This window comes from Carettochelys insculpta, chromosome 14, assembly GCF_033958435.1.
Source record: "Carettochelys insculpta isolate YL-2023 chromosome 14, ASM3395843v1, whole genome shotgun sequence".
Classification (NCBI taxonomy): domain Eukaryota; kingdom Metazoa; phylum Chordata; order Testudines; family Carettochelyidae; genus Carettochelys; species Carettochelys insculpta.
Window position 1 is genome coordinate 18,399,116 of NC_134150.1, and position 17,406 is coordinate 18,416,521.

The 17,406-nt window shown below is 42.1% G+C and overlaps 1 protein-coding gene across 2 annotated transcripts in view; it reads right to left on the reverse strand.

Annotated features, from left to right (window-relative positions):
- Window positions 1-17,100, reverse strand: part of LONP2 (lon peptidase 2, peroxisomal) — a 93,439-nt gene extending 76,339 nt beyond the window's left edge. For both annotated transcript variants that reach the window (XR_012647437.1, XM_075008488.1), the window contains exons 1-6: window positions 16,838-17,100; window positions 15,075-15,309; window positions 10,432-10,563; window positions 7,504-7,626; window positions 6,283-6,446; window positions 2,695-2,789 (exon numbers count right to left, since the gene is read on the reverse strand). Coding sequence is in view for 1 of the 2 variants with exons in the window: in XM_075008488.1 (XP_074864589.1) it covers window positions 2,695-2,789; window positions 6,283-6,446; window positions 7,504-7,626; window positions 10,432-10,563; window positions 15,075-15,309; window positions 16,838-17,070 (982 nt within the window). In the remaining variant the exon portion in view is untranslated. The remainder of the gene's footprint in view (window positions 1-2,694; window positions 2,790-6,282; window positions 6,447-7,503; window positions 7,627-10,431; window positions 10,564-15,074; window positions 15,310-16,837) is intronic.
- Window positions 17,101-17,406: the final 306 nt, after the last annotated feature.

Genomic DNA, 17,406 nt, shown 5'->3' on the forward strand with positions numbered 1-17,406 from the left:
AAGACTAGATCAATGAAAATGCTGACATTCTTAGGCCTCTTCTTGAAGAAAAACACAAGGCGGATCTGAACAACATAAAGAACCCATCACAAAGCACAAGCGATCAACTTCAACTTGCAAGATGTGTTCTTCGGAGAGAATCCAGATGGTGTGCAAACAAGCACTGGGCCAACCTATGTTCTAATATTCAAAAGGCATCTGATTTCGGCAACCTGAAAACTATGTATGACGGATTGAAGAAAGCACTCGCATCAAACATTACCAAATTCACACCACTGAAGCCTTTAAATGGACAGGTGATCACAGACAAAAAGCAGCAGATGTCCAGAAGGGTGCAACTTTACTCAAGTCTTTATTCCCATGAGAGTACAATACGAACCTGAACTTGCCCACCTCATCCCAACTCTTCTCATCTAGCCCAATATTCTGTCTTTCAACAGTAGTCAGTGCTGGATGTTTCAGAGGGAATGAACAACTTAATGAGTGATCCATCCCCTGTGTACCTTTACAAGTATTTACTGCATGCTGCCCCTTTCCCAAATAGAGACTGAAAATATAAAATTTGCTCAACACAGATTATTAATTTTTAAGTACTCATATCCAAAATAACTCCAAAAGGTTGACTTTTAAGGCTACATCTATGCTACAAACTGGAGCTGGGAGTCCGTTCTCACCAACACAAACTAGTGTTCTCTCTCATCGCACTGCAACAGTTATAAACAACAGTATGGCAGTGGTAGCATGGGTAGCAGCAGCAGAGGCATAGCTTACCTATACCGACTATGCACCCTTCAGTGCCAGGCAGGTCTGTACTCAGCACATGCCTTCACTACTGCTGCTAGTAGTACTGCAGCTAAACAGGTGCTAATAATATTTAAATTTGGTAAATTTTTGACCTCTTAGTACTGTCATTACTACAAAACCAGAATGACTTCTTGATATTTTAACTATGAACGGTTGATCCAACAGTTTCTTCCTACAATAGTGTTACCAAGTTTAACAGCATGTAAATTAAGATCTATTGTAACATAGTTCAACTAAGCCATGAGTGTCCCTTGTTTTGCTGTTTATACCATACTGACATACAGAACGAGTTCCAGAGTAAGACTGTATACTGTTCTCCTGTTGGAGCCCGACAGAAAATAACATACACATCTCACAGAGCTCTATCAGTAACCAATATTTAAATGAAGATTCAGCAAGGAAAGAGATTTGTCAAGCCTCTCTGAGGATGTGGTTAACAAAAATTCTTCTTAAAAGCAGTGGAAAATACCTCACCACCCAGGCTTCATTTAAATCAGTGCCTTTTAACTGCTCCAGACTACTGTACCTCTTCTAGAAGTCTGATTTGTCTTGTGTACCACCAAGTATCGCCTCATTTAAAAACTATTTGCTTGCAAAAAATCAGACAAATATTCAAGAGTCACAGTACATTACTGAAAAATTGCTGAGTCTCACTATTTCCATATAATTATACTTACTTTTCAATGACTAGTACATACAGCAGTATAAACAAGTCACTGTATGAAATTTCACTTTGTACTGAGCGCATTAGTGTTTATGCAGCCTGTTGTAAGACTAGTGGTTTGAGCACTGGCCTGCTAAACCCAAGGTTATGAGTTCAATCCTTGAAGGGGCCATTTAGGGATCTGGGACAAATAGATTTTAGAAAAAAAAGTTATCAGGGATGATGATAGGTCCTGCTGTGGGTGCGGGGGCTTGGATTCGAATAGGTATATCTCCACTAGGCAAATATCCAGATAAGTTCATGTACCTCCTGGAAGACCTCTGCACGGCAGGGTTATGCACGCCTCTGGTTGGGAGTCACTGATTTAAATAACCAACCCATTTCCTCAGATGTTCGTATATCTTCAGCCCACGCTTAAAGCAAGAACATGACACCAAAAAAACCCCTCAAAACTATATTGACTTCAGTGACCTATTCTTCAGTAAGAAGTCATGTGACAAACCTACTGTTGTTGCTTTTAAGAGAAATAAAAAAGAGTGCTGAATGTAAACTCATTAAACAGGCAGAAAAGAACATGCTGTAAATTTCTAACAAAACCTATGACACAAATACAATAAGAAAAAACAGGCAATGATCATATCAAATCCTTTGCTGGTGATCCTTCAGTCACCATTTTTCTGATGTATATGTGAGTTATAGTTTTATTTGTTTTACTGGGTTTAGAATAATTTATTTTAAAAACCAAATTAGCACATGAAGTGTATTTCTGATATCAGACAATACAACAAAAATTTACAAGACAGAAAGTTAGGTACCACAGCATTTAAATATCAGATACTTCTACTGAAACTTCTCTGGGCTTGACTAAACTTGCCCCCAACTTCGAAGGGGGCATGTTAATCAGGGCCACAGGAGATTACTAATATGCAGCACTTCATTAGGCTAATTTTCCCCCACGGCAACTTCAAAGCATCAAAATTTTGAGGAGTAAAGGGACTTTGTAGTAGCGCGGGAACTTTCAAGTGCCTGCAGCTACACACATGCCAGCACTTCAAAGTTCCCATGGGGAAAATTAGCCTAATGAAGTGCTGCATGTTCACTGCAGCACTTCATTACTAATCTCCTGTGGCCCTGATTAACATGCCCACTTTGAAGTTGGGGACAAGTGTAGACCCAGCCTCTGTGACTTAAAATCAGTCCCAATGGAGGTCTAGCCAGCATTTTACCTTTTGTACTTTTGTTCCATGGCAGTTCTACCATTAACTCCAAGTAATTTCTGGTCAAGGCATATTCCGGCATTGATTGAGGCATTTTCTTCAATCTGAAAGTACACGCACGTAGTGGGTATTGTATCGAGGAGTTGGTAAATGTGAACAGAGAGTCTTCCCCCTGCTACAAGACCTGCATCTAGCACAAAGATGTTCAAAGCATTCCTATTTACTGCACTGAAAATCTTTACGCTATGAATTATAAAATTGTGAGCAAAACTAAGCTTTTTTTTCCTGATTTAGGTCTGAACTGGAAAAACTTGAACAAAGTTTCAGTGCAGGTCAAACCAAAACTGCAATCTTTAACTCTTACAGAAACCAAACAACGTTTAGTTTTCTGCATTTTAAAAAGTTTTTGGTTTTTAAAATAAAGATACATTTCTAGTCAAAATATCGTTCTGAAAAGGTTTATTTCAAAATTGCCAAAATTGGTTATTTTGACTTGTATTTTCTCTATTTTCTCATACCCCTCCCCCTCTTTTTTTCTCACCACAGCTATTTGACAAGTTTCACCTGAACTTGCAGAGTTAGAATGCACCAAGAAATGTACTGACAATGTTTACAAAAAAAAAGTTATGCTGCCTTACTGTGAGTCATGCATGGAAACAGCTTCTTTGTATTACTAGCATGAACAAGCACAGGCCTCATATTACATTCATGAGAATTGTTTTAAAAAAAAAAAAAACAAAAACACCACACACACACCAGATGTGCAATACTGCTGCATCAAAAAAGTCTCCTGTGTTTATGTACCATGTATGGCCAATGGTTAGGTATCTTCCTGAGTCAAGACTGAACAGTTGTACTATCACCAGAGAGATGACCAGACGTTGTTTGTCTCTATTGTGAGTTTCTCAAAATCTCAGCAATCATCCTCAGTCTGTTCTTGAATAGCTGTTGTGATGGAGCTTTATCAGCCTTCTTGGTACCCACCCCACTGCATATGTTTTTTTAAAAAAAGTAACTAACCTGAAGCTAGTTCTAATTTTTCTATTAGCTTTATGAAGGCGCAATTAGAATGCAGATGCCTCTAAGTAACAGACTAAGAAAAAAAAAGATGGTCAGACATATCACCATTTTAAGTATTTTGCTCAAAATTCTTTCTGAAGGGTTCAAAAATGCAGGTGCAAAAATAAGCTATAAATCAGTCTTTTAGAAAATACACCCACAGCAGTTTCACTCTTTATTTCTACCTTAATAAATTTTTATTTATGCATCGTTTTTACCTATACCCCTACTGAAATCCTAGCAGGTTGTTATCCGCTGCATTTTCTTTATCTACTAACTATTTTAGAAATGTCAGATTTGATTGTAATTTTCTATTTTGATAAAGAGAAATAGAGGCTCAAAGCCCAGCGTTCCCTAGTGGATAGAGCACTGGACTGGAACTCAGGAGATCTGGGTTCCAGTTCCAGCTTATCCACTAGCCTGCTAGGTGATCTTGGGTAAGTCATTTCACATCTACTTGCCTCATTTTCTCCCCCGTAAAAGGAGGATAATGATATTTCCAATGTAAATCAGTGAGATTTCCTGATCTAAAGAATTATATATGAGCATTGCAAGCCAGACTAGTGGCATTAGCTATTATTAAAAACCGCCACATTTACAATTACAAGACCCTGATTTCACGTCAACTAAACTTTTTGCAGGTGACAAAAACTACATTTTCAGCATTCCCAATCGGAGACCCTGGGCCTCATTTGCAGAAATGCAGCACATTCACAACTGCACCTGAAGCTGTATAATGCTAACAACCCCAACAAGTCAGGTCCTAATGTCCCAGAATGAGCAGATACTTTAGACCTTAACATCACCCAGTCTCCACTCCCCAAAGTAACAAAAGGGACAATGCCACTCCTCACAAAGACTTTGGAAAATTAACTGCACATACAATCTTTATTCTGGCATTTCCTAAAGTACTACACTTACAACTTGCACCTTCTATTAACATAGATTTGCTGTAATTATTATTGCTATAAACCCATGACAGTGTATTTGCACTTTTACCTTTTTTCAAAATAAAGAAAAGAAACATCTCAATGTTGAATGGTAACAAAGAGTAAACCGTGCTAGTCTATACACTATCAAAACAAAAAGCAGTCAAGTAGCACTTTAAAGACTAGCAAAATAGTGTATTAGGTGAGCTTTCGTGGGTAATTCAGGTTTACTTCTCCACCTGAATTACCCACCAGGAGAAGTAAAAACACAAATTGACAGGGCCAGACGCATACCCAGAGACCAGCTACTCCAAGATCGGCCCAAAAAAGCCAAGAACAGAACACAACTGGTCATCACCTACAGCCCCCAACTCAGACCACTGCAGCGAATTATTAAAGACCTACAACCTAGTCTTAATCAGGATGCTACACTCCAGAAGGCCCTGGGTGACATGCCTGTTCTCTCCTACAGACAACCTCCCAACCTCATGAGGATCCTTACTAACAGCCACAGTCTATACCCCAGGAACACCAGTCCTGGAACCTTTCACTGCAACAAAGCCTGCTGCCAGCTTTGTCCACATATCTTCTCTGGAAATACCATCACTGGACCTAACCAGGTTACTCACAGAATCACGGGCACTTTCTCATGCTCCTCTACTAACATCATATATGCCACCATGTGCCAACAATGTCCAGATGCTTTGTATATTGGACAGACTTCTAACTCCCTTAGACAAAGGGTCAATGGGCACAAAACAGACATCAAAACACTCCAGATCCACAAACCAGTTAGTCAACATTTTAATGGAATGGGGCATTCTGTCAATGACCTCAAGGTATGTGTGTTACTGAAGAGAAATTATCGCTCCTTTTTAGAGAGAAGTGGACGAGCTGACTTTTATATTCAAATTCGGCACATTAACATGTGGTTTAAATCGTGATGGGAACTTTGAGTCACTATAGGGGCTCATCTGCATACTTGGCTCAGTCTAATTCTTGATCTTCCCTCCCACCCCTCCACTCTCTGATTTGCTCACCTTGATTATCTTTTTCTGATTTGTCCTCCTTGCTTACTGTTTTTGGTTCTCTGTGCCTTAAATATTGAGTCTGTTCTGGTCTGGCTATGGTCTCAAGAAGTGGGTCTGTCCCACGAAAGCTCACCTAATAAACTATTTTGCTAGTCTTTAAAGTGCTACTTGACTGCTTTTTGTTTTGATCTCTGAATGTTATGGATTTTAATAGCGCATCACCATAGCAGCCAAGCACCAACACAAATAAAGCTTGAGCATGCTGCTTCCTAAACAATGAAGGTTTAGAGGGACTTTAAGTTTCAAAGTGTAAAGTTATACTGATTCTTAATCGTTATATAGGGTCTTTCTTCATGTTTCTTCTTATTTATAAACACTTTTGGTTTTTTAAAGCTATGAAAATTATGAAAGTGACAAGGCAAAACAACTTTGTACAGCTTGAAATATTATTTTTTGTACAATTTCCCAACACAATGAAAACCCTATAAAATATAACAGCTCAGAGAGTCAATCGGAAAGTTAAAGTAAATTAATAATCTTTTCAAAAACATCACTATGTCAGAGGTTTTATCACCTACCTTTTTATTTCTTTTACGCAAACTTTAAGAGCTTGCTCTGGCATACTGGATGTTCTGATTTTCTTTTCTAGCATGACAATATCATCATGATCTTCATCCTCCTCTTCATATTCTGCAGTACCTGGAATGTGACTGATCCTTCGAATAGGACGAATAGCTACAATCTAAGAAGCGGAAAAACAGTCTGAGAATGGCACATTAATATTTTTAGATTATAACTTCACTACAAACTAAATCTCAAGAGCTTGATACATAATTTATCACGTAACGTTCTTTGGCTATAGTCATAATGGTCCCTTTGAGTTTTAAAATCTATTACTTTATTTACCTGTTCTAAACATGATGATCTCATGCTTAAAGACAGGTATTTCTTAGGGTGACTGATTACAAAAGATACACTAATTACCCAGCCCTAAGTAGAGTAATAGAAGACAAGAAAAATTGGAAGATATTAATTATACTTTTAAAATCTCTGCACCATATCACACAGTAATACTTGGATAAAACTAATCCTCGCAGTGGCTGTATCTATACTAGCAAGTTCTTCTGAAAGATTTTTCAAAAAGGGGCTCTTTCGAAAGATCCAGCAGTGAGTCTGCACACAAAAAGCATTCTTTTGAAAGTAAATCAAAAGCATGTGGCACTCCTTTCAAAAATTGTTCTTCCTTTCCTGTTTCGGGAAGTGTGCCTGCCTGTTCAGACTGCCATGTTTTGGAAAATAAACACAGGTTTGAATGGCTGTTTCATTCATGCATAAAATGTTAATTTAAGAAATTATTTTATTCTAAAATTGTCGTGAAATAAAGGACACATTCCGGAAGACGCCTCACCACGAGCTTTAAAACTGTATTTATTTTTCACTTCTAAAGTTTTAGAGAAAAGCTAAACAGAATTTGCACAAGCAAATCAGTCATAAAACGATAAACCAATTTTTAATGCTGAATAAACCAATTTTTAATGGACATCACACGTGCTTAGAGGCTTTGCTAGGTGCTTTTACAACGCTTTCTGAAAATCTAAATAAATAGACATCTGGTGTAGAAGATGGGAGTTGGATTATTTATACAGTTTATTACTTTGATATGAAAAATTATGGTAACAGAAATTAAATGTTAAAGTTGTGGGTTAAATTTCTGATGCCACTTGGAGCCTATATTTAAACTATCCATCTCTACCATAACATGAAGTGCATTTGAGAATTCCACTTTTAAAATTCAATACCCTTTTATCATCATCCTGTTTCGGCTTTCTGGTTTTTTGAAGCAGCTTCAGGCCTTCAATCTGTCTCACAAGCAACGGTATAGTCATCTTGAATCTCTCCTGCAGGCTAACAGCATCTAAAATCTAAGAGCAGAAAATAAGAGTGAAAAAGCTAACAGTATTTTTCTGTGCAGTTTAAAGGTTAGTCTATAAGTAACAATAGCACACCGATTTTCCCTTGGTTAATGATGTGTTGTTAGCAGAGTTCTGAAGCAGACAGTTTGAGAAAAATACGAAAGCAGTTATTAGTAACAGCTGACTGGCACATAAGGCTCCTATCTCAGATGCATGAAATGAGTTCAGAGTTTGGTTAGTTCTTTGTGTTTGTTCTTAAGCTGGCACAATGGCAGCTGGAAACATAAGAGGTGAACAAGAAAAGGAGACAAAACATAATCTGTATGTTTACACAGAAGCTGAGTAGATGCTTCCCAGTACCAGTAAACAGACATGCATGGCTCCACTCAACCTAGCAGATGAAAAATAGCTGCGTGGCCAGGGCAGCACAAGTTGTAGTTTGAGTCACCCATCCAAAAGCAACCCTGAACAACACCTCTGGGCACACACTCAGGTGACTTGTCCTAAGCTACCAGTCAGGCTACTCAGGCTTTTATGCTGTTTTTAGCACATAACTCAAGTACCCCTAGGCATGTGTCTTCTCAAGATGGGAAGCATCCTCCCAGCCATTGTGTAGACATAAACAATGAGAGTAGAAGAAACTTTCAAAAAGAGACAACAGCAGTGTTTCTGGTTCAAGTAACGGTGTATTAAATGCCTTATTTTCTTTCGCTGACTGAAAAATACACTTTCCTCAGGCACCCGCTTTAAGAAAATTCCCAGAGTAAAAGAAGTTTCCGGGGCACAATTCTATGTAACCGAGTTTTTAACACTTCAAAAAGGTTAAAATGGCACTATCATTTTCAGGCTGGCTTCAACACTTACTAATGATTTCAACAGAGCTGAGGAACTGAAAGAAAAAGAAAACTGCTCTTATCCTGCCTCTTTTTTGTGTCTCACTAATGTAGGGCGGATACTGCAGCAAACCCATATTAGCAGTCATTTCTCAATTATTAAACCTGGGGACATGACCTAGCCCTCTGAGAATAGGCCTCTTCTTCCAGCAGCCTCACTAACCTCACAGTCTCCCCTCTGGTTTACCTTCCCATGGTTCTATTACTTTATTTTTACTTTGGATTTCCAAATCTGTTCACACTGATCACGTGAATGCTTAGGCACTCCATCTCTTATTAGGCAATGAGAGCTTATAGCTAACTGCTGCCCCAAGCTTGGACTTGCTATGTTTGCAGGGTTAAAATGTAGAGACTTACTAATCTGTACAAATTATTCATCCGTCAAGAGCATGGCAATGAAGTCAACCATGAGCCAATTAGGGGTTCCTATCCCCACGCTCAAAATGCCCTGAAATCTATTTAAACATTCTCTTCCCTTCCTGCTGGAGTCAAGGTAACCAGGAAAGGTGGGCCAAGCTCCCAATGCTTCTACAGGCATATCTGAGAGAGAGGGGTACAAGTAATGTGGCTGCTAGTCTAGAACTGACACACTTCAGCTCCTCTACCATCACCTTGGTGATGTCTCCTACTCTGTGCTTCCCACTACATTCAGATGGCCTGGAAGCAAGTATTAGACAGCTGTTGATTACTTCCATGCACTCTACATGCAACTAAAGGCTTTGGGAAGCAAAGCTAAGGACTGGCCTCTTTCTTTTGTACTCTATATTTCACTGCGGACCAGTAACTGGGCTCCTATTTGACCTGCCATGGGAATAGAGAAAGTCCAGCCTACTTTCATGCAGAAGGAGGCAGAGTCCAGTGTGAGGGCTGAGGCCAACATGGCAACGATTCATCATCATGACTGTCGTAAAACAAAAAAGCAGTAAAGTAGCACTATAAAGGCTAACAAAATTTATTAGGTGAGCTTTCATGGGAGAGACCCACTTTTTCGGATCACAGCCATACCAGAACAGACATGCCCTAAAACATGTACTTGCATACCAGTGGCAGCACGAGTAAAACTGACACACGGTAATGAAAACACATGCAAATCCACTTTCACTAGGGGTTTGCAGCTTGCTAGGGAGAGTCTTTTACATGTCACTTTCTTACTTAACATATTGTGCTCTCTTCTCTTCACTTTCTACAACTTGTTTTACCAATAGAAACAAATTTTTACTGTTAGCATTGACAAATCAATACGGATGCAGAAAACAGAACTGGGCTCCAGCGCATCAACAGAACTCTCAATTAAATTCTGGTGGCAGAATAGTTACATGGCACGATGAAGCAGAAAAACAAAACACTTTTTATATATGAACAGAACAAACTGGATACAGAAATCACTAAGACCAATAAATACGAAATTTTATATTCCATTTTCACAGTGTAACTGTATATCAAAGAAATTAAAGCAGATCAACTTATGCCCCTTTTCTAAGAATCCCCAACGTGTCAACTAATCTTATCTTATACAAATATTTACAAAAGTAACTGGGCTAATGTATTAAAATGCACTAACCCAAACAATGCTGCAAGAGTAACCTTTAGACTGAGTTTGCCAACTCTACAGCTAAGTAAGCAATAAGTCTAAGCAATTTGGCGGAAAAAAATCTTGGTATATTTAGTTATAACAGAGAAAAGAAAACCCGCATGATTCTACAAAAGAGATTTAAATATTTGATCACTCTCTTAAGGCAAACAAAGTCAAATTTCAGGTATACAATAAGACAGCACAATACAGTTTTGAACATGGAAATATTTTTAAAGTACAGTCCCAGTATTAGCACTTTAAAATTTCCAGAGATGAGTAACTCAAATTATTTAATAGTAGATTGAACTCGAAATGCTAAACCCTTAAGTCCCTTGAAGTTTAAGGCACCTGAAGCTTTTCTTGGTTGGTTGTGCGGATGATTGAAGTCAGTACATCTGGTAAAGCTTCTCTGGGCAGATTGTCTAAAAGACGTCTCAGCTTAGCAACTGCAGGGACAGACATATCCAACATTTCAACCAGCTGTAAGGAGGAAACAAGAAAATGAAAACAATCTTCAGTGTTTCCTGGTGTTTCTTTTTGATGGGGTAAAAAGAGTTGTCCAGGTTTTACTATTAAGGTAAGCACCCACAAACCGCGAAATAATTGGTAAAGTTGAAAGGAAAAGATTCGTATTTGCACAGTCAGTCAAACAGCACTTTTTCACAGTCATCAAAAAAACTAAAAGGCATTAACTCCATCTACCTCAACTGTCAAACATCAGTTTCTTTGCCTATTTGAGACGGACCCTAAATATAATAGTTCTTAATGCTTTCCTCAATCCCCTCTTTTCCAGTATTAGAAAGGAAGAGCAAAACTCTACTATTCACCTTGCACCAGACCTTTGTGATCGCATAACGCATGATTAGAACAGTTATGATTCCTTCTCTGATACCTAGAGGTTGTGCATTCTTTAGGAAATACATCTATATAGGTTTTATGTTTTTTTTTAAATGGTTAAGACACAACAGAGGTCTGGTTAAGATAAACAGTTTAAATCTTACCCTTGACAATGATCACGTTTATTCCTTCAAAAATATTATATTAACATGAATTTAAGATTTATATAGCTCTTTTGAACAGCCTATCGAAAATTCCTGACATTATTCAGCCGCAGCACCAAGGCTGCGATCTTGCTAGATTTCACAGGTTAAACATTTCAGGTCTAGTCAGCTCTTTGGTAGAAGACAAAAGAAAACAAAAGTAATGGAAGAAATACTCTCAGCACTTCAATCACTGGCTCTCTTGAGCGAGCTGAGCCAGTACTCCAGTTTGGCACCATGGTCTGCAATATTCCTGGTAAGTGACATATTTTGAATGAGATAAAAAATAAAATTTCTGATTATTTATGGTCACCAAAAGTGCCATTACAATTCTGGCAGGGCACTGAATGGCAGAACTGGCTTTCCAACATGAAAGTCCTGGAGAAACCAATCTGGTTAGGTCAGCACCAAGGCTGATTTCATCTGCATCCAACTGAGACAGACCAGCCACAAAGTCTGTAGCACTGAGACTCATTTCTCAAAACAATTCGTGAAAACCAACTTAAACTCTGGCAATCACTAGAGGAGGTTAAATGCCTCAAAGACATCTTGAAATAAAATCTGTGCAAACAAATAATTCTAACTTGACCTCTGAGCAACTGGCAATTGATTACATTTCACAAAATAGAAGCTTAATTATCCAGCAACTGAGGGAACAGGAGTTGCCCAATAATCAAATACACTCATCCTTTACTATACAAGCACAACTGGTTCCCAAATTTCTGCTTGTAGGCAAAAACTCACAAGAGCGACACTACATTCCCATTAAAATACATGTAAAAGTCTCCAATTTGTTCCAAGGGCTTGTAACTTGACATAAACCAGTTGAGTTTAGGTACTTTTCTGATGTATTTGAATAGTCTGGCACCAGAAACAGAATGTAGTGTCTGTATGTAGAGCAGGGATTCCCAGCCTATGGGTCAGGACCCAAACATGGGTCCCATTAGATTTTTTTTAAAAGGTTGCCAGCTGGACAGTTTCCAGCTGCATGTGGTTGTTAAGGAAGCCATTTGCAGTTTCTTAATGCTGCTGCCTCAAATAGATCTCTATCAATAGCGATAACGGCTGGAGATGGCAGCTCTCTCTATCACTAGAGATAGCAATTACCTTATGCCTAGGTGCTGAAACCTTAACACTTGAGTTAATTGCTGGGAGCAGGAGAGCTAGCAGAGCCACCCAGCCTAGCGGCCCGGTGAAGAGGCTGCAGGAGGAGGAGTATCTAAGGCTGGGGCTTTTGAGGGATGCCGGGAGAGTGGGGTCTAAGACTGGGGGAAGTTTGGGGCTGCAGGGAGTCTAATGCAGGGGGGGTGTCTGAGGCTGAAGGAGGTTTGTGGCTGCTGGGGGGGTTTAAGGCTGAAGGCAGTTTGGGACCGTGGGGGGCAGTTAAAACCGGGCCGAGGGGGAGGTCTCCAGGGCAGGTCGGGGGGAGGGGGGGGTCTAATACAGTAAACCCTAGAGTTGCACAGGAGATGTTCCTGCAACCCCTGCATAACTCAAATTTTCCTGCAAGGGGAGGGAAGCCAGGAACCACCAGGGCTGGTCAGTTTCCTGGCTGCCAGAGTGGCAGGAGCTGGGAACCAGGGGCAGGCTGGTTCCAGTCTCTCCAGGGCATACAGGGGCCAGGAAACTGATCAGCTCATAGTTGGTCAGTTTCACATTCCTGCTACTGCAGGAGAGGGAACCAGGCAAAGAGCCTTCTCCCTCTGTTCCTTCAGCCTAAAGGCTGTCAGACAGCTGCACGTCTGAGGGAAGGGAGGGAGAAGGCTCCAGCTGAGGGTCTCACCGCCCCCACAGCCAGGGACACTGCTCATATAAGTGGGGGGAGTTCACTCGTATAGCGAATAAAGGTAGGTATATAAGTTTGTCATTTTAGTGAGTACTCATAAGTAAAGTACTCATTAAACGAGGGATGAGTATATGCCAGTTACTGGAGCTTCGCCCCGCTCCACCGGTCCTGGCAGGGCAGCTGGCCCAGGAGTCATGGGCCCCACTGCTGTTAATAGAGAGTGTGCTGCTTCTCCAAATGCCAGATTATGTGGCTTTTACTGTCCTATGCAATAAGGATGCAAGTCTATGACTTGGGGAAGAATCCTGTAAGCAGATGAAAATAACAAAGCCAGGTATAAAAACTAAATCACCACAACTAGACAAATGATTCTGTGGCCAGTACAGTTAAATCCGTCCTTCTCAAATTGATTTATGGGGTCACACAAAGACCCATTACTACAAATTAGGATTGTCAATGTCCTTCAAGCTTTGTCAGGGGAAACAACCAACAAAAGATGAACATACTTTTCCTTTTGGAGATAATCCTAATCATCATCATCATGGATCGAATAAGGTGGTGATCAGTTCAGTTGTCATCAGCAGTAGTCATTGCACGTGTGAGGAGGACATCATGCCGATATGAGTGTGGGCGATGACATGGTCTATGAGGTGCCGGTGCTGCCAATGCTTCAGTCGAGGATATTGCCATGAGGTCTTAAATTTGTTTTTTTTTTCTGGTGGAAGAGGGTGGAGCTAACATACCACAGTGGAGGTAACATGAAATAGCTGATGGGGGATAGGAATAGGACCAATGTTCCTTATGAGCTGTACACTTGCATAGCCACTCAGGCTTTTTTCTATTGGTGGTGCACCTTCACACATGCCTTAGTGCACATAAAAATGTATTCTGCACATGGAAGGAAAAGATTAGAAGGAACATTGAGGAGGACCTCCTCCATAACTTTTGGACCAGTGGTTAGGGTACTCCTTGTTTCATGGACAGTGGTCCCTCTGAAGTTTCTTCCCTTCCATGGTCAGAATAAATGTTGTCATGTACACCAAGACACGTGTTGATGTGAAACACCAACAGAAACACATGCTGCCCATTGTGGATGGCTGTGGGTGCTCTGCTATTACCTGGGTGGCATTTCAATCTCTCCTGGGTGGTTGCCCAAGTGCTCAACTTACAGGGAACAATGATCATAGAAGACCCCTGGCTCAAATCCCTATCCACTTGAGAGAGAACAGAGATCTGCCACCTCTCAGACAAGTGCTCTCCCGTTGAGTTATACGTATTGTGACTTACGGTTCCCTCAGTCTTTCCTATTGAAGCTGCTTCATTGTGGACAAATAGTTTAAGACTCATTTGAACAGGAAAATTGGACTCTGGATCTCCCACCTACCAACAAGTGCTCTTACCACCAGGCTGAAAAGCCATTCTCATATGTGTTCATTCTCCCTCTCTCTGACCCAGTGATTCTTTCAGTGTTAAGCCACAGAACAGTTTCAACAGGTGAGACTAAGGAGCCTCACATGAGACTATCCCAAAGCAAAGTGACTAAGACATTCAACTAAAAGATGACAGACAGCTGTTAAATTCTCTTTTCCCCACACAGATGGGGAGAGGACTTGAACCGGTCTCTCCCACATCAAGAGAGAGGGTTTGTAGCTAAAAATACTAGATACGGAGGTGCCGCTCTGCAGCCTGAATTTAAGCGCTGATCTCTCAGAGGGACAAGGTTTGGAACACCCTTGTCTTTGGCATCTCCTGTCAGCTAGTTCAGCTGGGGAGCTATCTACCATGATGCTAATCCTATTTATTCTAGGCACGCAGTGTTGGGTTCTTCTCTTTTAAGGTACTGGTTTCCCTGTAGTCACTGTACAGGAAGCCTGAGCCTTTAACTCAAGCTCTGCAAGTCCCAGTGATTTGCTAAGCCACGGTGATGTATTGCCACACCTAAGTTATCAAGGCCTATTTAAAGTTCAAAAAAGTCTGATTTTGTCATGAGACAGCATAGGCTTTGCTATTTCATGGTAAATGATGTAGTTCCAAATCTTGCAACAAATGTTGCATAACACAGGATGTTCCCACAGAGGTCAACAGAGGATCTTTGAATTGTGTGTAAATAAAGTACAATTTGTGTGTATATATATACGAAAACAGTACTAAAAAAAGCAACTAACCTGCACTGCATATTTGTAGAACTGTTCTGACAGCTCTCCCAATTCTTCCTCAGACTTAGTTTGGTTGGTAAATTGTTCAAGTCGGTCCAATTGTTCAACCTCAGCAATGGGATATGGTTTTTCTTTCAGCAGCTGCAAGATTTGAAATCTGCAGAGGCCAGTAATCAGTAAGGTGTAATGTGGTTTAGGCCAGTTACTGCCAACCACTTGAACTGCCAGTGCCGCAGTGCCAATCCTGAAAATATTCCAAAAATTCATGTTATTTGCAAGCATTCAGCTGGGCATTTTACCCCAACAATCAAACTCATTCATTTCTACCATTTTTCTATTTTGTCAACGGTTCACACTGCATTAAAAAAAAAATCAACTCAAAACCTCAAGAAACAAAGCTAACAAGAACAAACATAATTTAGGGCCCAAATTTGTGTGCACAAATTGTGTGCAATTTTATGAAGACAAATATTAAAACTCAACTCAGTGGGATTAGTTACGTGCTTTACTTTTACGAGTAAGAATCTGCATAACTTCAGTGTGGCTTTTCAATGGTCAAATACTTTGACAGAGTCTGGGACCTTTTACAATCATATAACATTTTTAAGACATATGCTACTCCATTTAAGGGCAACAGAATTAGACTTGTACAACTGAACGAAGCAACTTTAGTATTGTCTAAAGTTACACGTACAGTGCTTATTAAAGCAAAACGTTGGCTCCTGTCAGTCCTTACTCACGGGAGCAGGCCCACTGATCAATGAGCTAGATCTTACACTTACGCACAGGAGTCATCCCAATAAAACACAACTATTTGCTTATGAGACTTTGATAAGTAAAGTACTCAGGTGTGTGTTTCCAGGATCAAGCCCAACCACATGAAGTCATGAATAATTGCCATATTCTTAAGTGACCCAGTATTCTTTGCTGCATACTTCAGTTAAAAAAAATTAATGATTTTATGCTTTCCTACATCATCTCAATCAGAATTACAGCAAGGGGGGCTGGGCACAGAGCAAGGAGAATGCGCTAGGCACAGGGCTTGTGGTGGAGGCAGAACAGGGAATGAGGCCATAGGTGGGAAGATGTATGTGTTTCAGGGAAAAGGTAGGGAACAGGAACACCAACAAGACAGGGGTGTGTATGGTGGGAGAAGAGCAGGAAATTGGGGAGCCAACCCATGTGGGGAGGTTTCATAGGGGAGAAGGAACCAGGGAGCCCATCTGGCCTGGGCTGGGAGTGTGTGGCAGGGGAGAGCAAGGAATGGAGGAGCCAACCTCAGTAGGTGGGAGGATGGTAGAGGAGCATGGAATGGGGCCTCAGCCAGATGGGAGGGTGTCACGGGAGGGGGCAAGGAATGGGGGGCAGCCAGGTAATAGAGGTGTCACAGACAGGGGACGGGAATGGGGCGTGCAGCCACGCAAGAGGTGCGTGTCCCGCAGGGGTGGGATGCAGGGGATGGAGGCCTGAGTTGGTCAGGGGCAGTGTGTTGATGGGGGGGCCCGAGAGAGGAGGGAAGGCCCAACCTGGCAGGGAACGTATGGCGGTAGATGAAGGGGTAGGGAGGAGATAGGGGAGCCCGGCCGGACAGGCGGAGTCGGGACAGGGACCGGGAAGCCCGGGCGCGGTCGCACGGAGGGATGCAACGGGCAGGATATGGGGCAGCCCAGCGGGTGGGGGGCGAGGACCCCGGCCGGGCAGGCGGCAGTCGCACGGCGAGGGGTGAAGTTCAGTGGATGGGGGAGCCCGGCGGAGGGCGCGCCGGAGCCCACCTGTGCAGGGCGGGCAGCTCGTCGCAGTCGGAGGCCGGGTCGCTGGTGTTGGGCACCACGCCGATGATGGTGCTCTTCAGCGAGGTGCCCTTCAGCAGCCGGCTGCGCACCAGCTGCATGTTGCGCGGCGAGTCCACGCTGCTGCGCATGGTGGAGCCGGGCAGCAGGACGCCCTCGTGGGTGAGCAGCAGCGGCAGGCGGCTCGGGATCTGGATGGCGCTGCCGGAGGCCATGGCCGGGCGCTGCCGGGGAGCTGAGCACGGTCCGCCGCGAAGCTACGGGCTGCCGGCAGGGCCAATCCGCTGCGGGCTGCCCCCTGCCGGGCGCGGTGGCGGCGGGCGGAGCGTCACCACTCCGCGGAACGCGACGGGTGTGACGCTGATGCCGAGGACTGATAAAATCACCTGCACAATAGGCCGATCAGCGGTGCGGCGAAGGGTGAGACGATACTTAATAGTGAGTTGTGGGCGGGGAGGGGGGGCTCAGTGTCAATCAACGTCCTGCGCTCCAGCCCTGTCACAGCCGCATCGACACACGGGGCTGAGGCTTTCCCCTGCCCTGCGCCGCGC